At 39.2% G+C, this 25,054-nt stretch overlaps 1 protein-coding gene across 13 annotated transcripts in view; it reads left to right on the top strand.

Moving 5' to 3' along the window:
- tenm3 (teneurin transmembrane protein 3) overlaps positions 1-25,054 on the top strand; it is a 685,400-nt gene that overhangs the window by 470,057 nt on the left and 190,289 nt on the right. For all 13 annotated transcript variants that reach the window (XM_056271755.1, XM_056271754.1, XM_056271758.1 and 10 more), the window contains one exon: positions 3,497-3,775. In XM_056271755.1, coding sequence (XP_056127730.1) covers positions 3,497-3,775 — 279 coding nt within the window. The remainder of the gene's footprint in view (positions 1-3,496; positions 3,776-25,054) is intronic.

Here is a 25,054-nt window from a genome sequence, read left to right on the forward strand (position 1 = left end):
GAATTTATTTTATCATTATTTTTAATTAAGTTAAGTTATTCTTAATTGTAGAATGGAAATATTTACGTTTTTAAAATGCTTTTTAAATTATCTAAAAAATATATTTATATTTTGATGATGATGTGTATTGATTATCAAATTACTATTCGCATTATCAATTAAATTAATATTGTATATTATTAAATAAGTATATATTAATATTTCTAATCATATCATATTTTAGAATCATATTTTTGTTTGACAACAACATATATTTGTATATGAATATCAACATGTAGCAGTCATTGCTTCTTCTTTTTTTTTCTTTTTTTTTTGTCATCTTGCCTTTGAAGTCAGATATTAACAGCCTGGAGACGTTTCTGAAATCATCATCCAGATTTAGAGTGCTAAAAGTACCATTCTGACTGCTCACAATATGGCATGATGAAGATGTCTCCTTTGTCTGTGCACATTTCCCCTTACAGTTTTCACTGCAAAAATAATTACATTTTAATTGCGAAATGATCTAATGATTGGACGTCTGAAGACAACAGCATGCTAGAGGTATTTTCTTTTTATTCTATCACCTCCATAAATGGTGCAAACTACAGTAAGTCTTGCTATAAATAATATGACAGTTTTGATTACAGAAAATCAGATACATATTGTGAACTCGACACAGATATAAATAATATTTCATTTTAGTGGCAGTTTTCCCTTAGTTTGAGACTTTGCACAGCCCAAGAGACTGCAGTCAGTTCATTAAAACATTTTTAAAGAGCGTGGAAACGGCTGTTTAGACGTGTTGCCGCGGTGTTCCTCTCATGGTTAATTGCTGCTGTTTGTCTGCACCCTTCCAAAATACATGTAATGTAGAAGGTGCACAGAGAAAACATCATCAGTCTCACTGTGAAACTTGTTTTTCAAGCTCATTTTCAAGCTCACTTAGCACAACTAGGGCTGCCAGGGAACATACGTGGTCCGCAGGATAACAATTAGTCATGTGACTGCCCACCGTTCTCAGCTAAAAGTGTTTGTATCTGTATTTTTTAAAATAAATAAAGACAGAAGTAGGAATTAATATCTTGTTATGACAGTCCTATGCTTGTCTCAAATTAAATTTCTGTTATCCTTTATATCTTTTGAGTTGTAGCTTTGGGTTGTTACACACACACATTTGTGTCTTTGTTACAATGCCACCTAGCACATTTATTTCTTTGTTCATTTATTTGATTTCACAGGGTTAGCTAGTATACATGTCATAGTCGTTCAGCAGAAAGAAATTCTGGTAACTTGGGTTTATACCTGTGGTTCCAAATACCGATCAGAAGTCACATTTGCAGTACATTGTGGGTCCTCAGGGAACAGACTGCTAAGTCTGCGGATATTTGACTGTCTGATGAGACTTGATAGTCTCTTTGTTCCACACATGGGGTGTTAGCTTGCCTTGTGTGTGTGTGTGTGTGTGTGTGTGTGTGTGTGTGTGTGTGTGTGTGTGTGTGTGTGTGTGTGTGTGTGTGTGTGTGTGTGTGTGTGTGTGTGTGTGCGTGTGCGTGTGCGTGTGTGTGTGTGTGTGTTGTTTACAGAAGCTTTCCTTTCTGTCTGGCTTTTGGGTCAGTTGATACAATCTCCAATGCCAAAAATGAGACAAAAAAAATTGATTGCGCTATCAATTTACACCTTTATTTTTCTTTCCTTCTCCCCTTTCTTAAGAGCTGTGGATCTTTTCATAGCTTGACACTCCCCAAATGGCTCCCCAGTTGCCAGCAAGGCCCATTTACCTGTCAGCTTGTGTTTTACCAACACTCTATGGGCTGTTCCTACCCCACAGAACAGGCCAACAAAGCATACCTGAGTTCCCCCCTCACACACACACATGAAAGATACCACTCTGTGCTTACAATGAGAACCACTTGCCATGACGTTCAACCTGTGAGTGATATTAAGCCCTCTTAGGCTTTCCCCAGTCCCTCCAGTGAGAAAAATACTCACATTTTTTCAGTGCTCATATACTTACAGTGGCCTGTGTGTTATAAGGGAGCTTCTAGTGTCCAGGGAATTAGACAATTCTAGTTTATTTGTCATTCTCTTGATGCTATAAGTGCACATGGCAGAAGTAATCGCAGAAAACAGAAGTCAGACTTCAAAATAGAACATTAAATGGGTTATTTTTGGTGTCTCTTTGATTGATTGTTTCCTCTGCTTAACTAGGGCATGTGGAAAGTGTCTGAGTGTGTTTTAAATGGTTGCTGTATTGTGTGTGTGTGTGTGTGTGTGTGTGTGTGTGTGTGTGTGTGTGTGTGTGTGTGTGTGTGTGTGTGTGTGTGTGTGTGTGTGTGTGTGTGTGTGTGTGTGTGTGTGTGTGTGTGTGTGTGTGTGTGTTTTGCTTTGTTTTGTTTTTGTATCGGTGCATTTTATTACAATTATTTAAAATTATTATCAACAAATATTCATTTTTTTTAATTATTATTATTATTATCCAATCCATTATTATTTCCTTTTTTTGTTTTATTCATTTTGAAACTTTTTGATAAAAACAGTATTATTATGAAATATTATTACAATTTAAAATAACTTTTGTATATTAATATATTTAAAAATAATTTATTTCTGTCACGGCAAAGCTGAGTTTTCAGCAATCATTCATTTTTAGTGGCACATGATCCTCAAGAAATTATTCTAATATGTTGTTTTGCTGCTCAAGAAACTTTACTTAATATTGAAAACAATTTTTGCTGCTAAACATTTCTCTCGGAATCAAAATTAAAAAAAAAATCAGGATTCTTTGATGAATAGAAAGTTCCAAAAGAAAAGCATTTATTCGAAATACAAATTGTTTGTAACATTATAAATCTCTTTATTGTCACTTTTGATCAATTTAATGAATCCTTACTGAAGAAAAGTATTAATTACTTTTAAAAACAAATCTTCCCCCAAACATTTGATGTAATATAGTAACACAGTCTCATCCCAAGACGTCATATGACTGACGCTTTTGACCATACGTCAACATCCGACGTTTTAGGGTACCCTTTAACGTCAGTTAGATGACGATCCTAGGGCGTCATCCAACTGACGCTTTACCTTTAGCGTCAGCTACATGACGCGGGTAGGTTTAGGTCTGGGGTAGGGTTAAGATTAGATAGCGTCATCTAACTGACGTTAAAGGGTACCCTAAAACGTCGGATGTTGACGTATGGTCAAAAGCGTCAGTCATATGACGTCTTGGGATGAGACTGGGCTGAATATAGACACAGATATTTTAATTTTACTTTAATTTGTTTAGCTTAATTCTGATATACAAGCAATATAACTGTAGTTATAACTGTAGCAATTAAACACATATTGCATTGCTATCTAAAATAAAAAACGGCACCATTCAGCTGCCAATTTTTTTTTTTTTTTATGTTCTCTCCAATGCCAATGTGTTTTATTCACATTTGGCACTTGCAGATTGTTCATAGAAGACTATGTGTATAGATGCATGCTCAGTTTGTTTGTTACGTTTCTCCTACAGGACAGAACTTTAACCTGAGGCAGCTGGGAATATGTGAACCAGCCACTCGCCGTGGCCTGGCCTTCTGCGCAGAGATGGGCCTCCCCCACCGCGGCTACTCTGTTGGTGCAGGCTCAGACGTGGACACTGAGAACGAGGGGGTGATGTCACCGGAACGTGCCATGCGCCTCTGGGGCAGAGGTGTAAAGTCTGGCCGCAACTCCTGCTTGTCCAGCCGCTCAAACTCTGCCTTGACCCTGACTGACACAGAGCACGAGAACAAATCAGACAGTGAGAACGGTGAGTGGAGCCACACTAGGGCCACGTTCAGCCTTTTAGTCCAGGTTCAACAAGCCCAAAACAGATAATAAAAAAAAACATTGTTTTTTTCCCTCTACCATGCTTAAGCTGATAGCTGTGTTTTGGAACATGGTAACTTGTTTTTAGCTTGTCTGAGATCAGCTAGTGCACGCTAGTAGACTATCTTGGACCAACAACTAACAAGCTTCCAATGAAGGATAAGGTGCTTCAACTTGTTTTTGGAAAATTGTGAATGTCCAAATGGCCAGCTTGAACTGCTAGAAATTAGCTACAATGTTCCCAAACTTAAGATTTCTACATAGAGGACTTTACAAAAGGATATATGTATAGATTATGCACACTTCTCTTGCACACTATTAGCATTATCACACTCTTTTGATTCTTATCATGACCGGCAACAGAGTCAATAGCAAGCAGAACAAAGTCAATATATCTGCATGCTCTCTTTCTCTTTATGCCCGTACCACTGCTTCCGCGGCCCTAAGAGGACCCTCCAGCGGCCCAATCAAAGGTCTGTCTTTGTGTCGGGCGCTAGGAGACCTTACCTAGCCATCGTTGGAATGCTCCGCTCGCATGAGCGAACACACACAATGACTGGTTAACAGGCCCCAGCGGTTTGAAGTGCAAATTTGATCATGCTTGAAACCTGGAGAAGTGATGGGAGCGACGATCTCTCTTTCTCTCTCTCTCTCTCTCTCTCTCTCTCTCTCTCTCTCTCTCTCTCTCTCTCTCTCTCTCTCTCTCTCTCTCTCTCTCTCTCTCTCTCTCTCTCTCTCTCTCTCTCTCTCTCTCTCTCTCTCTCTTTCTCTCTCTCTCTCTCTTTGGTGCAGTCGTTCATTCCCACAAAGCAGCTGTGATGTTTCAAAGAATACTCAGGTGACAGGCTTCCTCTGGGCCTCCCCGCCACACTTCCGCTGCCACTCACCCAGAGCGAGGCCTCAACGCTTTTTTGATTATATTTTTATTCACACTAAAATCCCTCAGATTTGTTTCTTGTTGTTCTTTTCAGGTGCAATTGAGAATGAAGTGGAGGAGGATTTTTTTCTCCTCCTTTTTTTCATGAATTGAACTGAGAATTAAAGCTGCTGACAGTGAGGTATAGGACAGCCATTTTGAAGGAAGGGGGAAACTAAGCAAATGAAGAGCTAAATCATTCATTATCTTCCTATGCACACACTCTCCTGTCACTTATTCTCATTTATTAATATTCCTTAGACTAACAGGTGTTGTGTGCAAATAACCTTTAAGAAGACCTTATCTAATCACTTTCATTAACACCTTTTGGCTTAATTAAGGAAAGCAAAACGCTGAGTGTGTAGGATTGTTATATTTGCTTTCATTATGAGATGAATGTGTGGGGCGACTCTCATATCTCTGATGACCAGAGCAATGAACACACTCTTTCAGCAGGAGCTTGTTCTACATATTTTATATTCACTTTCCTTAATGTAGTTAATATTTGTGAACAGCCCTGTATGTATGTATGTATGTACTGTATGTATCTCAGATGCATATTTAAATTAAGAGAAGAAGCTTGACGCTAGTTGAGTCCAATAGAGTTTAATGCTAACATTTTGCTAATTTAAACATGTAATACTCTAACCCATGCAGTGGTTCTCAACCAGAGGGTCCCAGCAAACTTCCAAGAGGGTCTCAAAATGACTTAAAATGATTACATTTTAAACAAAACAACTAAAAGTCAAGATAGTGCTTATTTTAATTATGTTATTGGTTTTAAAGAACCAGGATTCCCACAGCTTACCTGAATATGTGAAGAAAACTCATTTTAAAAGTGTAAATTACTAGAATTTTTTTGTAGTTAAACCCTGCTCTAAAAAAAATTAATTAAAAATCTTTATCCAGTAAATCATGAACAACTGCAAAATTATTGGACCTTTGACATTGGTAGCCTTGGAATCAAAAATACTGAGAACCACTACTCTAACCAATACTTTAATAAAAATACACACAAAACATATTGGATAAAAAAAATGTAATTTAATTATATTTAACTATTCTATCTTTTTTATTATTATTATATTAATAACTTATTTTGGATTTGTTGTTCACTGAGCTTGTCTTAAGCTCAGTGAACAACAAATCCAAAATAAGTTATTACTATCTAATAATAAACAGCGTAGCATAGTTTAAAAATACCTCCTTAAAATCACTAGTTTTTTTTTATCACAATATGTTACATATAGTGCTGTGTTTTTTTTCTAATTGTCTCACTGAATTGTGGCATATGTTGCAGTTGCCGAGGCTTATGTCCTAACAAGAGACAGCTGCAGACAGTGTTAGTGAGTCCATGAGGAGAAAATAAAAAGAATATTTTCTTTCTGTTCTTGGTTTGTTTCACTTCACTCCATTACAAGATCTTTGGGGTTAACTTCAGCTACTGTTTCCCTCAAATTCGGTGCCTCTTGACATCAATGTTGAAAAAAGCTTTCTCCAGCCGTACCAAAAGATTTCCTGTTTACATGTGCCTGGCGTCACCATGGAAGAAAGTGTGTCCAAATGATTGACACACTGTTTGGCTTTTTTAGGCCTCTTTCCCGACTCCCTTCTCTACCGAATTCAAGATGGAGTCATTTTTAGCTTTCAAGATTTTTCTGCTTGTCGCCTCAGAGCTTGATTGTGTTTGTGAGGATGGGCTGTCGGCCCTCGCGACACTGCCTTTTGACTTCAAACGCAGTGGAGGTTAATTCCATTTGCGGAAAAGCAGGATTTGTCAACCAGAAGCTGAGAGTGGAAGTGAAAGAGGTGTGTGTAGCTCTGTCAGACACGGTTCTAGTGAAAGGATCTCGATTCTGGTCCCACATTTCCAAGTTCACCCTTAAACTCTATTAGAAAGTACAGAGAGAGAGAGAGAGAGAGACGCTCGCACAGAGACTCTCTCGGCTCGGCATAGAGAGCATTCGCTCTGCCTGCTCTCGCTCTTTGGACTTAATATCCTGTAATGGAGAAGGGGTCGGGAGAAACACCTGAGCACAATGTGTTCCACTGCAGCAGAAAAGACGAGAGAGGGAGAGAGGAAAGGAGAGGGCGAGCGAGAGATGGCCGCTAACAAAGGAGGGATATTTTGTCCTCCATCTCCAGGGGACATTTGAGCCAGGGATGCGCTTCACCGCATGCCCACCCGTGTCTCCCTCTTCCTGGGTCACTGCACACCTGCTCACTCCCCCGGAGGGAGCGAATGAAAGGAGAGAGAAGGCACACAAACACACACACTTCAGTCTTCACAGTAAGGCAAAGAAAAGAAAAAGTTTTGTTCATTCAAAAGAACAGAACAGTCTCTTTTCAGCAAATGAATGCATCCTTGCTTAATACAAATATTACTTATATTAATATTAAAAAAGAAAAAAAAAAGATATCATACTGCCCCCAAATGTTTGATTGGTTTGAATGTGTGTGAGCGTGTGCTTGTGTGTGAGCGTGTGTGAGCGTGTGCTTGTGTGTGTGTTTATTTCTCATCCCTCAATTTATACTGTATCCAGTAATCAAAAAATCATGATTAAAATCTATGGGAACCATATAATTTAAAAACCCTTTTAAAAGAATTAAGTAATATTTTTGTATCCTGCAAAATCATGATTTCTATTTAAATAATCAATATTTAAAACTACAATACAACTTGTCTTTAGATCCAACAGAAATTGCTGTGCCTCCTCTGTCATTTGCAGCCAACTTGCCATCATATGACACCTGCTCCTCTGTCTGGATCTGTTTTTGATTTTGAGCTTGTTTGAAGCTTCTCTCTCTCTCTCTCACACACACACACACACACATCTGCACACTACAGGGGGTTCAGGGGTAGAGGGATAGAGAAGGGGGGAGAGCCCTGACTACGTGAGACAGAACCGAAGTCCTCAACTGACTATTCGAGGTCTCGTTAGCACTGCTCCCCGACTGAGGTTTTAATGTGCCTCTTTTGATTCAGGTTGTTTCATTATTTTGGGGTGGGTGCTTTAATCAAAAATTGCACGGCAGATATGAGAGAGCTTGCCCTGCTGTGAGCAAGGAAGCAGTTGCGCTGACATTAGTCCATGTACCCGGGTGTGCGAGAGAAAGTTCCAGAACTAGCATCTAATCTCGCTCCGTTTTTTAAGAGTCTGTGAAGCTACATCAAATAAGGATTTGACAGGAGAGAAGTAGGAACTTCTCCGTCCTGACACTTTTTTTTTTCTAACTGGAATGCCTCACTTGAATGCTCACAGAGACCCATTTGGTTTGGGTCAAAAGCTTGCATTCCGTGTGTGTGTGTGTGTGTCTGGCTTGTAAATCCACCAAATTTTCTCGGCAGTAGTGACCAGCGGTCAAGCCAGATTTATCGTGTCAGGAGCGTCTCAAGCACTCTTTTCTATTACTTGCATTGCCATAAGCACCGATAGTCTGTGACGCTTTTTTGCTGAATCATCAGAGGTGATAGAGACCTCTGGGAGTGATTTCCTGCTTGGTGGAATGAAATGTCCACCACCTCTCCTTATGTTTTATATAAAGAGGGTCATAGGTGTCTGCTTAATGAGATTAAGAAAAATGTGTCAACAATAACGCAAATCCTGTAAATATCTTAACCGGCTTAGTCAGTCGGGCATGATACTTCAGGGCTCAGAAATTCCGTGTTTGAGGCTGCCTGGCTGTAGGTGTGAACACACACACACACACACACACACACACACACAGTTAAACATTACAGAATGCAAAAATGTGTTCTATTAATAAGCATCACATCCAAACAAGCTCGAACATTTTGCAATTTAAATAGGCAGTCGTCTAATTACTTCAGGAAACTCTACAAAAGTGCTTAATTAGCAATGAGAACTAAAGCCTTATATCTTAGGAGTGTCTTAATGTGTCTAATATATGTAGTTTAGTGCATCCTCTTTAGCAGGCTAAAGCTTTCCAGACTGGACCGCTTTAATTGGATGTGTGATTAAATGAGTGATAAAGAGATACATATGTTCAAAAGTCTGTTGAACAACTACATTTTAACAATAACCAGGTGCTGAATATATCTGCAGAGAGAAAAATATTCAGAGCTGGGAGAGTAGAAAAAGGCCAAGTGTGTTTTATATTATAAAATGAGTTACTTATATAAGGGTTATGACATTCATGTTGCGGCAGAGTGTGTGTATGAATTGAAAAGCAATGCTGTTGTTGTTTCTTTCAGTTTAAAGTGCTCTGGGATTGTGTGGGCGACCCTAGCCGTTGTTCTCTGGTCTTTGCGAAGTTATTGATATCAGTGTTTTAGCTAAGAGACCTGGCACAGGAAGATACAGTTGATGGGACGGGAACGGGCTTTTGGGAAAGATTGCACCACCAATAACTAGGCCAGACCGCTGATGTGCGTGGCTCATAGATAAGCCTCATAGACCTGGTGTTCGTATGTTCATGAAGCATGACAATTGTTTACACTCAAACATCCACGTAATTTAATAGCGACAGCTGATTTTGTGAGATAACCACAAAAGAAACATTTATGTGCATGCCACAAAGATGCTAAATGGATAAATGTAAAGTAAACAAAGATATGTGGTTTGGATAAGTATTCATTATGCCAATAGACCAATTTTCAGTTGGTAAACATGGTGACGTTTTTATGTGGGCGGAGCTTAGGTGGTGGCAGAACGATCCCTCTGGCCGCTTCACTAACGTAAAGTCTGCAAGTTTGTTAGCTTGTTTTTAACAATGACTGGAGAAAATCCGATTTTATCTTAATGTGCAAGGTCACTCACTGTCCAGGACCACGATTGTTATTTGCAAAAGTTAATTTTATCGGACGGAACCAGATTGGCCGACCCGTACACTCATTGAGGATCTGACAGGATTAACGTTAACGCTACCTCCGGTTGAGTGGCCTGACTTCTACACCTACCTGATAGAGAAACGGAGGGCATATAAATCTTTAGATGCCTATAACTATGTGCTGAATGGTCATGTACAAGACTTGTGTGGTACGATCCGCAGTTCTGCCTAGCCAGCGCCATGAAGACGACAATGTAAAGAGTGACATTACGGTGCAATTTTAATGAGGTGAATATTTTCTAGAAATAAAAAATTGCAGATAAAGCATATAAATTTTTCATTGATTCTTGCACCCAACAACACAACAAGATGACATTTAATAATAAGAAGAATAATTTAAGATCCTTATTTTGTAGCCAAATCTGTGCTGGTTTGTATTTGCCGCCTCCAGTTTTCCCTTTGTTCTGCCACCAGCTAGCGCCGTGACGTAACTGTGACGTCGGCTGAAAATTGGTCTATTGTTTTGCTAATGGAAAGAGCATACCTTTTTCTTTCTTTTCTTTTTTTTTATTCCTGTCGAAAACGTGGAATCCGTTCTCATTCTTTCTCTGGAGGTTTTTCTTGCAGTCAAGCCGTTTAAACCCAGAGAAATAACCATGTCAGAGAATTAGAGGTATAATCTATCTTCTGCAAAATAATCAAACTCTTTCTTGCCATTTTTTACACTGCAAAAACTGCATTTAGCACAGAAAGATGTGTTTTATTAATAGTTGAATTATGCAAATAAAGGCATAAATGCATTTTACATATAAATTACAAATACAAAAATAAGAAAATGTATGTTTTTAAATATTAGATAAGAAAATATTTAAATATTAGTTTTATGAATATAGCAAAAATATTAGAAAAAATAGGAATTAAATGATTTTATAGTAAATTATTATTTATAATTATATATAAATTATATATAATTTATACAATATATAGTTTGTCATGACAACAGCAGAGTCTAAGTCTGCACTGATACTGCATTTGCACAGAACTAAAGTCGCCTCTGAGACTAGTTTCAGAGATAAGTTGAAGCATACTTTAGTATTGCTTTTACGTGGCATTATATCTTAAATCTGCTATAATACACCTTCTGAAAACAAAGCTTTACATAGTCCACTTGTGACTTCCAGCATTTTAGTTTTGTTCCTCATGGCACATTTACTGCAGTGTTCCAGTTGTTTAGCAAGCCAGCAGAATAGACTCAATTTTGGAAAACAAACTTTTGCATCCTGGCCTGAAACTCACTACAATTTATCCAGTCCTAGAGGAAGCTTTTCCTTAACTTGTCTGAATGTAACTGGTCCCCCCATAAAAAAAACTTTAAAAAAACCTGCAACAACAAAAAAGACATGAAAGAATGCCTACAGTTTGATTTCCTCCCATGCCATGCCTGAATGGCCACGGTTTTGTGCCGTCTCCGGAGGCTAAACCGAGACGCATTGTTTTCCCGTGAGGGTCATGAACTCACCTCGGCAGTGTAACAACAGTGTGTGTGTCTGTTTTGTAAGAAGGATGAGCTATCAGCAGCTCACTCAAACACCCTTATCACTCACATAACAGAGAGTGTGTTTACTCAGAAACACTGCACTTCCTAATGGCCCTGTGGCTGCAATTCCAGTGTGTCTGTGTGAGTGTGTGCGTGCGTGCATGCATGCGTGCGTGTGTGTGTGTGTGTGTGTGTGTGTGTGTGTGTGTGTGTGTGTGTGTGTGTAAATGCAGGTACTGTAGTTGGAATAGGTTACACTATAGTAAAATTGTATATGTGACTTGCACGTACAAGAAGCATGCTAACATTTACTGGAAATGGGGAAAAGGTATAAAATGTAGAGTAAAAATTGTATGTGAGTAGATTTCTTTGTCACATTCTATCCCTTTTTTGTGTTTTACTTATTTCCATGACTGATTAAAAGTAATTTACAAATATTTTTGCTCTTTATTTCTCTGTTTTTATCTCACTCATATACTTGAGATAAGTATTGTGACTTGAGATAAGACATTATGTGTAGATACATATATTTAAACCAATTCTATAATGTGTGCCAAAACATTATGACCACTTGCCTAATATGGTGTTGGTCCTCCGTTGCGCTGCCAAAACAGCGCCGACTGGCCGAGGTATGGACTCAACAAAGATCCCCTGAAGGTGCCCTGTGGTATCTGGCACCAAAACATTAGCAGCAGATCCTTCAAGTCCTGTTGTGAAGTGGATCAAACTTGTTGGATTTAGATCTGGGGAATTTTGAGGCCAGGGCAACAACTTGAACTCTTCATTGTGTTCCTCAAAACAGTGTGGCAGGGTGCATTATCCTGCTGAAAGGGCCACTTCCACCAGGGAACACTGTTGTGTACCTGGTCTGCAACAATTTTTAGGTAGGTGGTGCGTGTCAAATTCACGTCCACATGAATGCCTGAACCCAGGGTTTCCCAGCAGAACATTGACCAGGAGCCAAGGTCCAGTTCCGATGCCTGTGTGGCCATTGTGCGTGCTTTTGGGTCATGACGGATCATAGGCACTCTGTTTGGTCTGTCTACGCAGCCCTATACATAGCAGAGTGTGATGCACTGTGTGTTGTGACACATTCCTCCCATTAAAATTTTGTGTGACTTGTGCCACAGTACACCTTCTGTTGGCTCAGGCCCGACAGGATAGCCTTCATATATATGTCAATGCACGAGTGCACTGAAGGCTATCATGTCTGGCCCAAGCCAACAATAACACACACAATTATGCCAAAATGACTGTTTTGTCGAGTATCCTCACAAGTCTTAAAGGGTTAGTTCACCCAAAAATTATGTCATTAATGACTCACCCTCATGTCGTTCCAAGCCCGTAAGACCTCCGTTCATCTTCGGAACACAGTTTAAGATATTTTAGATTTAGTCCGAGAGTTTTCTGTCCCTCCATTGAAAATGTATGTACGGGATACTGTCCTTGTCCAGAAAGGAAATAAAGACATCATCAAAGTAGTCCATGTGACATCAGTGGGTTAGTTAGAATGCTTTGAAGCATTGAAAATACATTTTGGTCCAAAAATAACAAAACCTACGACTTTATTCAGCATTGTATTCTCTTCCGGTTCTGTTGTCAAGCCGCGTTCAGTGACGCTGATGACGTAAGACGCTGCTGACGTGTATCTGGTGCGTCCGTATATTCGGGTTCAAATAAATATGGCTGGGCAAAAAAAATGCAAGTCTTCCTCTGTGTCGAAATCCTTAGACATGTTTGCGAAGATTGTTTTGTTTATAGCGTGCGTCTCCCTCAGACTGTAAATGAAGCTCGGGCGCACCAGATACACGTCAGCAGCGTCTTACTTTTTCTCTGAACTCTTCGCGATCGACTTAAAATGCTTCCAAGATCGACTTGTCGACCGCGATCGACGGGTTGGTGATTCCTGTAACGTTTCTGTTTTACGGTCAATGACAAGAGTACTCATCAGCTGTCTCACGAACGTAACCAGCACATTTATCCCCACATAGCAAAGCCATAACACAGCGAGGGAGAAGAACTAAGTTACATGAAACAATCCAACTACATATTTTACACCACTGACAAGGGAAAAGTCACTACTCACGGTGTCTATGGCTTCTAGCTTTCTGCTGCTTCTCTTTCAAGGTAGTGACGAAACACTAGGGCTGGGCGATAAAACGATAACGATAATTATCGTGATATAATTTTTCTCGATAAAACGATATCAAGAGGTCGATAAATGTTCGATAATGTTTATGTGCCAAAAGCGGAACGAAACTCATTTGAACCGCGCGCGCTCACGGACCGTTTATCCGCTCGGCTCAAAGTCCAAACGGCAGCGCGAGCTCACTAGAGCAGACGCGTTTACTCTGATCGGCCTCGCTCACGAGATCCAGTGAGAAGCGCTTGAGTTCAGCGAAGAACACAAATGTTTAAAGGCAGATGAAACACTGCTGACAAACAGGAGAAACACTGCGCGCAACGATACAGTCAATCTGAATTGATACTGAATCCATTTAGCCTACCATGGATTTACTGTAAGGTTAGCCTAGTAATATTAACTGTATGAAATGTGGGATATACATATTGAATTGAATAATATTATTAATGTAGACAATGTATTAAATGACTAATGGAATATAATTACAGTATTTAATAATGTATTTAACTGTTAGGCTACTGTTTTACATACAAATCCAATAGAAACCATAAAGTTACATTTTGCCATGATAGTGAGGTGCTAAGTTATAGGCTATGCCTGGTTTTATCTGTGGTTATCATGATCTAAATGCATGATACTGGATGACCAATGGTTTTTAATAAAAATCAAACAGTCAGAATATTACATTTTACCAAATAAAAATGTGGTCGTTACATTTTTAAAAAAAAAAGATGTTACTGTTTTTGTTAATGAACATACATTTAACATAGTAGTATTAGCTTGAGTTAGGATGCATATTTACTGTCAACTCACTGTCAAAGATGCATTTAGAGACAAAACATGTAATTTGAATATTGCAGCAATGCTGCAAACTGTGCTGAAGAAATATTTTTCTATTCAGATGACAAATGTTTGAATGTTCTACCTCAGATTTGTGAAATGTTCACCTGTTTGGCAAGTGTTTGTCATGATATGTTATGACAATAAAGAGTAGTTTAAAACCACAATTAACGCTCTGGTTTATACAACTTTCACTTAGGAGCAAAAATCTGCCTTTAAACATTTATCGTGATAATTATCGATATCGACTGATATAAAAAAAAATACTGTGATATTTTTTTTGGGCCATATCGCCCAGCCCTACGAAACACGCTCTGTAGCGCTGTTTGTTCGCTGTTGGCTACGGTAGAAACATGACGTCACAATATGTCGACCTTCATAGAAGGGGGTGCCCGCGGTTATGTAGATATAAATGTCTCATTCTAAGCTAATAAAAACATTACGGTTTATTAAGTAAGTTCTTTATACACCACTGAAAACATAGTTGTTGATGTCATATTGCATTTCTGTTAATAGATAGTCAAAATTATTACACATTGCACCTTTAAAATATACTGTCTTTATGCTGTTTCTACATTAATTTGGAGATTAACTGTGAAATGATTACATTATAAAATATATAAACAACCTATAAAAACTTAAGTGTTTTTAATCACAGAAAAAATATGTGATTAATCAAAAATAGTTTTTTTATCGATTGACAGCACTAATTATATGATATGTATTATATTATGTTATTCCTGTGTATATAGCTTTTATAGAGCATGGAAGCCTGCTCTGAATATAAAATATGTGGCCAGTCAAAAATAACTATCACATACCCAAGCACTTGTTCTCTCTTTCCTGCTCTCTTGGGTACAAGAGACACATACACATAACTGACCCATTTGAGTTCAGTTTAAACACAGAGCTAATACAACGTAAACGCACAGTTACCTACAGCTCTTACTGAGAATAGGCCTGTGCAGCAGAGGGTTACTTCAAAGACATTACAGTCAGTGGGCTTCAAAGTCCTACAAAGAAACAGCAGTCGACATCAACTACATACTGCAGTTTCACATCCATCCGGCTCACAATACAACCCTCCGTGTAGAATCTGTAATTCAGAACTGGAGATGTTCGTTCTTCCTTTCTTTCTTTCTTTCTTTCTTTCTTTCTTTCTTTCTTTCTTTCTTTCTTTCTTTCTTTCTTTCTTTCTTTCTTTCTTTCTTTCTTTCTTTCTTTCTTTCTTTCTTCCTTTCTTTCTTTCTTTCTTTCTTTCTTTCTTTTGATTAGGTAACAAGGCTTTGTAATGAAAGATCAAGCAGAAGGGAAGCAGGATGAAAACACTGCGGAGAAAAGTTCATTATTTGGACTGCAAGTTGATTCTTGAGAACAGATGTAGCACAGGAAGGAAATACGGATAAATGTGGACAGGTTAAAGGTATTATGTCAGGAAACATCAAATCATCTGTTCAATCAGCATACTGATTGATAGTCCTGATTAAGCATAGAATATCTTTTTCTGCTTTATTTCTCTATTGCATGGCTTGCATAGTTTCTACTTCATAGTAAATCATGTGATAACCCTGTATTAGAAGCATTTAGAGTGTAAATAGATGAGCGGGTAGCACTTTTAGCTGTTGTCCCTCATTGTGTTTTCAACAGGACTTTCGTATGTGCAAACTAATCTGCACTACAGTGTATACATAGCAGCGTTGGCTGATAGAGCGAGTGCTCTTATCTGAGTAAGCCTGGCTTGAACAAGAAGCAGCTGTGTTTTGTTAGCACTAGAGTGTAGGCCACTCAGACTGGCATACGACCCTTCTTGCCTCCCTCGTTTACACCCCCCAGACTGGACAGATTACAAGCAGACCCTGCTAGAAGCTCTAAACCAGCCCTGGACACTGATAAAAGCTCCAATTGTTTCTTTTCTGTCCAGTGGAAGTGTCGTATAACTCTCTGGTCATTCCATCAGAGCGGACCAAATCTAGATTTGGACCCCAAACAAGCCCCCATGCCCCGGGCCCGGAAACCCACCTTGCTGCCTCTGGCCCGGCTTTCTGGCTCGCAGTTAAAACAAAATGTGTCATTTCCTTTTCCCCGACACCTGGAGGTAAAAAAAAAAAATTGTGATCTGGGTAAAGTTAATTGCAGCTCGTAAACAGAGTTTGAAACGAGCGCCATTATGGCAGAGATGTTATGAAGCAGCGCTGGCGGCGTAATGGCATTAACCGTGCTTTGTTACACTAGCACACCGTCATTAAAGAGCACTCTCTCCACAGTGGCACTTTCTAGAGCCAGGCTTTGACTGACAGAGTGACAGTTTCACGAGCCGTGAGTGAGAGCTGCGCACAATAGGCCATGTTAAACCAGACTGTGTAATCGAACATTAACAAGGCACTTTTATTCCACCCTACCCTGACGTTTGACATCAGCCTGCACGCTGGACTCTGTTCGGATGGGCCTTGAGACGGTTTTTCAGATCAGTTCAAATATTAGAATTTGGATATGGCAGCTTTTCATCACAACTCTGAGTATTTGAACAGAGTGTGTATCTTGTGAGGTTTTGCCCTTGTAAATTAAGTGAACAGAGTAGTAGATTTCCCTCTCCTCTTCCAAATCGCCCTCTCAATTCGAACATCAAGTTTCCAGCCTGAGAACTTCACTAAAAACGGTGCTGTGCCCTTTCGGTGTTCGCAGAAGGGGTTGATGATGTCAGCACTGGAGGGGATGTCTAAAAGGGATAAGGAGAGATGGAGAAAGATGGCGAGATGGAGAAAGAGAAAAAGCTTCTAGCCATCTGTGCAAAGTATGAGTTTCCTCGCAGTAGTCCAGCAGATAAGCGCAATGGAAAATGCCAGAAGGTTTCATTTACAATGTATTTTTGCGCACTTGCATTCTTATGCATGCTGATTAGGGTTAAAACTGAAGTGGCTCCATGTCAGATTTTGGTCAGCGTGAAAAAATGCAGATATGCAAATGCTCTGGACTCTAACAAAATTACAGACACAGACAGGAACCGAGTAATCTGATCCTTGAATTCTGTGTTTCTCTATGTAAGTTTCTGTGCTATGCCTCATATATAAAGTAGTTCATTGCATATATGAGATCCCACATGCCTAAACCTGAAAGCTGTTTAAACTCTTGTCTGCTGGTTGATTTTGCCTTAGCAATGTAAGCAGAAGCCACTCATGGAGAACCAGTACATAACAATGAATCAATAGCTTACAAATCGCTTGGGGGTGTGTGGTGCCATATGTCACAATCAGCAAAAGCTAACAATGCACCTCTAAAGCCCAGATGATATGTGCTGCTCTGTTCAAGTCCTAAGAGAGGGCAAATGAAAAACAGAACAGAGCGATAGACAGAACCACCCATCACTGTGGCACATTGGTTTAAAAGTTCAGCACCATGCTAAACTCATGTTACAATCTAGCTGTGGTTGTCATTCTCTGGAGACACTTTTTGTAGACCTCTTTGTTTCAGTCATATTTCAGTCTCTATGGGACGAATTCATTAAACACACTGTGCGCTGTGCAGTATTTCAGTGCAAAAACCTGCACTAACCACTTGTAAACCACTAACCAGATGATAAATGTGTAAGAATAGCATTGTGCTGTATGTAAATTAGATTTTTGTTTTGGTTTTAGTTTTTTTAGTTTTTGTATTGTGTTTTTGTTTTAATTAAGTTTCGTTTCATGGTTTGGTTTGTTTTGTTTAATTTAGATTTGTTTCAGTGTTTTTTTTTTGTACAGAAGAGACTAGGTGTCACTTTGCTGTCAAATCCAAAGAGAAATGCTCAGTAAAAGTGCAAATTTTTTTAAGTGTCTGTCCTTGCGTTTAGGTAATAATGAGAGCACTCCAGTAGTCTGGAAACTTTTACTGGCATGAGTTTCCCTCCTTCTCTCTCTGTTAGCCATTAGCCAGGAGTCCAGCAAACCTTCTACACCTTATTTAATTACCACGCTTACCAAGACATAATTTAATTACAAAATGTGGTGTAATTGCTGATGAAAGCCTGTCTAAATGTGTGTCTCTTTTCTCTCCCCACTGCCCACTGTTAAGATCAATTGAGTTTTATAGGTCACCTGGGACATTAATTTTTTGGATGGCCGGCAATCATCCTTTTTAATGATACTCAGAAAAGGCCCTCTCAATTAGCCTGTCTGTCCGAACAAAGAAATCATTCATAGCTTCTAGGAGAAGGGGGAGGGCGAAAAAGGGAGAAGCTGGGAAATTGCAGGAAGTATGTGAGAAAAAGGGGAAAGAGTCCAAGGAAGATTAATCAGACTACACATTACGAAATGAGCCACTGACATTGTGTTATGCATAGGGATGAAGGAAAATCGTATTGTATGTGTCCAGAAATGAGAAAATAGTGCACTTGATATCGCACTGATCACTTCATTTAACCATTTATAACTAATGTAAATGTCTCAATGTTGGTTTGTTTGCTAGTCTCACAAATATTTAGATTAAGCTGATAAATAGCAAACTGACGACCTTCGATGACAGCTGCCTCCCAGTGGTGAGGATGAAGACATGTGAAAGCCTTTCAGCAGAGTGATTGGAGGTCTTTTCTTTCTCATATTAAATTCATAGAAAAGCAAGGGTGTCTTGTTTGTTTTTGTTTATTTTTAATTAATTCGTCTACTCAAAGTGGCTATCATACCAGTTCTTATAATTCTTCCAGGAAAGAAAGCTTCCTGTTTCCCCCTGCTGAAGTAAGGGATTACGTTTTGAGAGTCATTTTAGGATGAGAGAAAGCATTTGCCGCTGTGTTGTTTTTAGTAATCTCCTTAGGTCAAGAAACCTTTATGTATTAGTCTCTCTAATGACTGTTATATTTTGGGATGTGTTTTGCTTGTCGTTTTTAGCTAATTCATCCATTAGGCCTATGCCCGCATCCACCGGCCAAGCTAGAGGTCAGCGAGAAACACTTTACCAGCAGTGTGTCAGAGAGTAACCCGAGGGAATTCTGCCTTAACACATCCCAGAGCTCCTTGTCTACAGGCTTTACAGATACATGCACACATTCCTCCTCAAAGTCCAAGGCCTGCATTTTCTCAAAGAGTACAAAGGAATATGGGAAATGTGGTGCGAGAGAGAGGCTTTTTTTTTTTTTAGAAGAGGCCGATTCTTCACTGCTTGAATTTCGCGAAGGGTCACTGAGCTGACTGAGTGCTTCAAGGACATAAACTCCCTCTATTCCTGTCTGTCTCTCTCTCTTTCTCTTTCTCTCTCTCTCTCTCTCTCTCTCTCTCTCTCTCTCTCTCTCTCTCTCTCTCTCTCTCTCTCTCTCTCTCTCTCTCTCTCTCTCTCTCTCTCTTCCTTTGTCCCCAGTGTGGCACTGTGTGAGCGACAGCCCCAGAGGCCTGTGGGATATGTATGGAGTCAGTTGTTTGGAGCAGAGGAGCTCTCTGGTGAGTCAGAGACACTCGCTGACATGTGACACGAGGTGACAGACCAGTACATTGCTCACACCGAAAGAGAGAGAGAGATAGGAAAGTGAATGATGGGGAAAAAAGGAGGAGTGCCGAGGCACAGACTGGATAGAGGTTAGACAGCACAGATAAAAAAAAGAAGATAAATAAGAAAAATCAGAGTGGATGAAAGAGAAGGTAAAGACACTGTAGTGTGCCGGCTCATGTGATGTATTAACTGTTCCTGTTCCCAGAGGCGCCATTCCACAGTCCCGCTGTAGTATCTGCTGAGAAGGAGAAAAGCCAGATATTTCTGCCTCATCCCCTTGAGATTATCTCTTCACATCGACTTCTCTCTCTATTATTTTATCCATCCATCCATGTGTCCTTTCACCCTTCCTTCTTTTCCTTACTGCTGCCGATTCATTAAAAAATACTTCTTTGAAAGAAAAAGAGTCAAAAGCCTGTTTCACAAGCAAAGTTATGTCACCGTTGGGCTTTCATGTTGACAGAGTTTCTACTATGTTATGTTATTTCTGAGTTGGAGTATTTCTTTTAATTACTGCTTTGAATTAAAACATATTTACTTGAAGTTGTCCTTTGAGAATTATTATAAACTTTCTTGTGAAATCTAATTAAATTAAATAATTTAATTATACTTTTTTTTTTATTAAATAATTTGCATCCAAATAATAATTACTATGAACCGAACCAAAGACCCGAAACTGTAGCTACACTTGTGTTAAAAAGTTTAAGGTTAGTACAATTTTCAGCACTGTGTCCACACAAGTTTTAAGCATCATGACTGTTTTTAACACTGATAATAATGAGAAATGTTTCTTGAGCACCAAATCATCAAATTATAATGATTTCTGAAGGATCATGTGTCTGAAGACTGGAGTAATGGCTGTGGAAAACTCCATCACAGGAATAAATCATTTTAATTTCACAATTTAAAATATGTTAACATAGAAAACTGTTATTTTGAATCTTAATAATTTTTCCCAATATTACTTATTTAGTAATAAACTAGACTATTATTTATTTATTTAATTATTTGATGCAATCTTAATGAGCATAATAGCCTTCTTTCATTTAAAAAAATCTTACCAACCCTAAACTTTTGAACGATACAAACTGGTCTAATAGAAACTGGTGTATAAACAGAAAGCTGCTTGTGTGCCTGTCGCTGCATGAAACTCGAATCAAGAATCAATGGGGTACACCCTTTAAAAAAAGAAAGCCTTAGCATGCTATTTACACCTAAGCTTCAGCCATGCAGCTCCCTTCTGCTTATGCGTGAAGTACATGAAATACTATGATTCGTTAATATGAGCATTCAAATAAATTTGTGCTGCTTTTTCGTGCCTATCTCGTCCTTTGAGGGGCTAGCTAATCCTGATGAGAATGCTAGCGCTGCAGCAGAGTTTCAGGCCCATTTGTAGCCCTCTTCTTTTTTAGCAGAACGTCAATGAATGTGGTGGAGAGCATCGCCCAAATCAAGAGCCCATGAAACATTAGAAGTACACAAGGCCTGAGCCGGAAGTGGCCGTGTTTGATCCAAATGAATAGCACTGGCTGAGTTAGCATAGGCGCCAGCCGCTAATCATTGATTTTTATGCTTCTTATCAGTAGTTTAGCCAGAGAGGCCTCTTATGCTGGAGCCGCTGGTGGCACCAGCGTTGTTGCCTCTGTCTATGGTTTTTCAGGGCCGTCCGGCCTGTCTGCCCTCCAGAGCTCTCATACACCACCTCAATTATGGATTATGACGCTAGCGCTCTTCTGTGAAATGCTATCCCATAAAACAAGAGTTCCAGTAACGATTCTGTGTATGAAGGTGTTCTCAGTCATTTCAGAACAAGTCTGCCACACACTAGAAGCAGTGCTCAAAAGCCCTCCTTTTCATGAGCAAGGTATTCAACAATTGTCCGTCGAATTTATTTGTATGCATAGGATAATCAGGTAAAGTACACGTAACTCAGTGCTTTTAGCTGAGAGGGGCCACTCAAGGATAAGTGCAACCCTGAATGTAATCAAATGTTCATTTTCGTCTTAATGCGTAGGGCACTTGAGATCTGTCAAGGCTATTGTGAAATGTGCGTATGTGTGTGTCATGGGCCTTTTTTGGCCCGGCTGACCTATGTAACAGCTTTAACTCTCTTTTAGACCCACAGGGCCACTGGCAACCCTGTTTACTACTGGCTTTAGCAACTGGGAGGTCGGAGGTCATCCGTCCTGTTACCGCTGCTGTTCAGCAGTGTGCATAGCCACCTCTGAGAGCCAATGACATGAGGTCACTTATTACATTTCAGCTTGCTTGACACAATAGGAGTGTCCCCATATGGATGCCTGAATATCTAGTATGCATGATGACAATGACAATAGCCTGGTGACATACTGCATCATCTGATATTCTGAAGTGTGCCGCCTGTGGTCACTTTTTTGTCCCATAAATCCACATAGTTTTACAAATAAAAATAGCAGAGAACTATGAGCCCGGTGGCTTTTTTAAAGAGTAAGTGCTTTTTTTTCTACCTGGAAAGTTAAAATAAAATGTTAAAAGTAGGGCTGTCAAATGATTAATCACGATTAATCACATCCAAAATAAAAGTTTTTTTTACATAATATATGTGGGTGCACTGTGTATAATTATTTTGTATATATATAAATACACACACATGCATGTATATTTAAGAAAAAAAAATATTTATATATAAAATATTTATATTTATATATAATATAAATTATATATAAATCTATATACAGTATATACATGAAAATATTTATTAAATATATACAAGCATGTGTGTGTATTTATATATATAAAATAATTATACACAGTGCACCCACATATATTATGTAAAAAAAACTTTTATTTTGGATGTGATTAATCACGATTAATCATTTGACAGCCCTAGTTAAAAGTTAACTCATGGTTAAATTGTTTCTTTGTCAACAACTCTAGAGTATTTATTTGTTTCTTTCTTTCTTTTTCTTTAGGGGTGTTTTTAATACATCATATGTCAAAGAGCATATCGGGACAAGTGATAATACCAACATAGTGAATGTAGTGTGTTCCATAATGAATTTATACTACAAAGGAAAGTTCTCAATTTAATTTTGTACATTAAGTGTCTTATGTAGGCCTGTACAGTAAGTGGTTTCATGTGTGAATGTGAACGATATTGTGCATTTTTTGTGTACTATTCAGCATACACTTTGTCCACATTTGGACAGTACACAGTACTGCATTGCTGTATTTGTCCAGCACACGGTAGCTTTTCTAGTAGCATATGTTAATGGGAGGGTTAAGGAAATTACTTTTAGAACTTATCATTTCTCCTCTTTTCACAGTTCCTTCGCTTGTCATATAGCCCCAAAAGATGGTGTTATTAGACGACAAGAAGGAAGCTTTTTGCTGTTATTCCAGGGTGAAAACTTGACACTTGCTCATGTTAAAACGTTGCAGTCAGAAATTAATGTCAATTATTGAGAGCAGTCGCCGGGTCTCTGGTGAGCTGGCCTTGAAGAAATGAATTTGCATCTTTCGTTTCGTTTCTCTTTTTTTTTTTTTCTGAACAAATTTGACCTGATCCAGGCAAGAAACTTCAGGGACTTGGGTTAATTTAAATCGACGAGGAACATCATGTTTGTGGGCATTAGAAATGTCAATAACTCCCTTTGGCAGATGCTAAGCCATCAAAGTGATTTATGCTAATGATTATATTTTTGTAAGGTGGCCATATTATCCAGTGGGAAGCAGCGGCTTGCATGGGTGAAGACTCTTTTGATTGTCAGCAGGATTATGTGGACGGTTTTTGAGGGTATTACGCTAGAAATGAGGTTTGTCTTGGCTGTGTGATTAGAGTAAGGCACTTAGCATTAGCCTATTCCCTTGTTCATATTTGCCCCTGGGAGATAAAGCAAGAAGCAGACTTTTCTGTTGTAGACATTGGGGATTATTGGATTGGTTATACTAAGACAGTGAGGATGTGCTGCCTTCAAGTTTACTACAGCCTACTAAGTGCATACTCTCTATACTTGATTTGCATTATTACATAAGGTTAAATAAAACACTAGCACTAATACTGCTGTGTGAAATATCATTAGCAGCATTAAACGGAACTGCAAAAATAAAGTTGTGTCTGCATAAATGGGATGGGAGATATTTTTTTAACACCACATCATGTAAAAGTGTGCCTTACATTAATCCAGTTCTACCAGAAAGACTCGGGAGATAAAATGATGTAACAAAAGCATGTATTTATTAACAGCCCAGCAAGCAAATATTTATAAAGTTCTTTGGCATAGGCCCCGTCTGTAGCGCGCAATCCGAGGGTAGCCGAATCTGCAATTCCTGCCTAAAGACGAAGGCAGGGGCGCAATCGACCCCCGAGAGATATGGAAAGGGATCATCCTGGTGGTGGTGGGGAGGATGGAGGTAATTGTTTGCGTCAGCATCTGCGAACTCAGACATGTGCAAGTACCGATCTTTTATACTGCAAGTATTAGAACATGATTGGTTAGATGTGAAGGTAATAAGTGACGTAACAATTGCGTCTTCCTGGCAGAACTTACGCTAAAGCTTTCATTGCTTTCCCTCTGAATGTCAAACTCAGGTGACAGAAGGTGCAGAGGTGGTGCTTTTCTCTCACACATGCGCTCAGTATCAACCTCACACACTCCCTGTGTGTTAGCACCACATGCCTCCACAGTACAGTGCACAATCACTCTCGCTTTTCTCTGGAATAATATGATTAGTTAAAAGCAACTCTCCCTTTGACCTCTGATGGAGAATCCAAAGACACAAGCTGTCCTCTATCAAATGGCCTCATTTTGAAGAAGGAAAGTGGAGAGGAGAGATGCACACACTCAAGTTTCTTTCAGCTAAAGTACCACACCTCACCCCTAAAGCCCTATCACACTTTAAACAGCATGTAATCTCTCATGCTAATGTGCTGTATTGCATTGCTAAGCTGCTGTACTAAGTCCCCAGGTCTCCCATCTCTCACTGCTTTGAGGACTGCCACTCTTTGACTGTGTGCAGGATTCATCTGTATGTGTTTTAACTCCCTGCTGAAAAGACCAAGCGTAGGTGGTCCCCAGCATATGGTGTGTTTGGGATGCTGCTGTGCGGGTGTCCCCACTAGGCTTCCCAACCTGCTTAACCAGCAAGACTTCCTTGGTCAACCAGATTAATCTGAATGATCATGATGGTTGGTCAGCTTCAATAGCTCAGTTTACTGGTCAACCAGTAGAAACCAAGCTGGTCTTTTCTGCACGGCCATACAAAATGTACTGTTTTGTATCATACAGTCAGCATGACTACACCGAATATGCTGAGGGTGTTTTTTTTGTTTTTGTTTTTTAGTCTCAGCTGTCATGCCACCCCCCAATGTCCATCAGGGTTGAAGATATTTGATACAAAACTTACTCTCTCACTTACCGTCTCTCACTTCTGCCAATATGGATCAATGATTTTGATTACATCATTCTGCATTCTGCTTCTCCTAAGATTTTCTGTCCAATCAAATGCTCTCTAGAATCTGAAGCGTAGCACCCCCCTACATTACAAATAGATGCTGAAA

Source organism: Rhinichthys klamathensis, unplaced genomic scaffold, assembly GCF_029890125.1.
Source record: "Rhinichthys klamathensis goyatoka isolate OS25496 unplaced genomic scaffold, OSU_Roscu_1.1 h1tg000325l_1, whole genome shotgun sequence".
Lineage (NCBI taxonomy): Eukaryota > Metazoa > Chordata > Actinopteri > Cypriniformes > Leuciscidae > Rhinichthys > Rhinichthys klamathensis.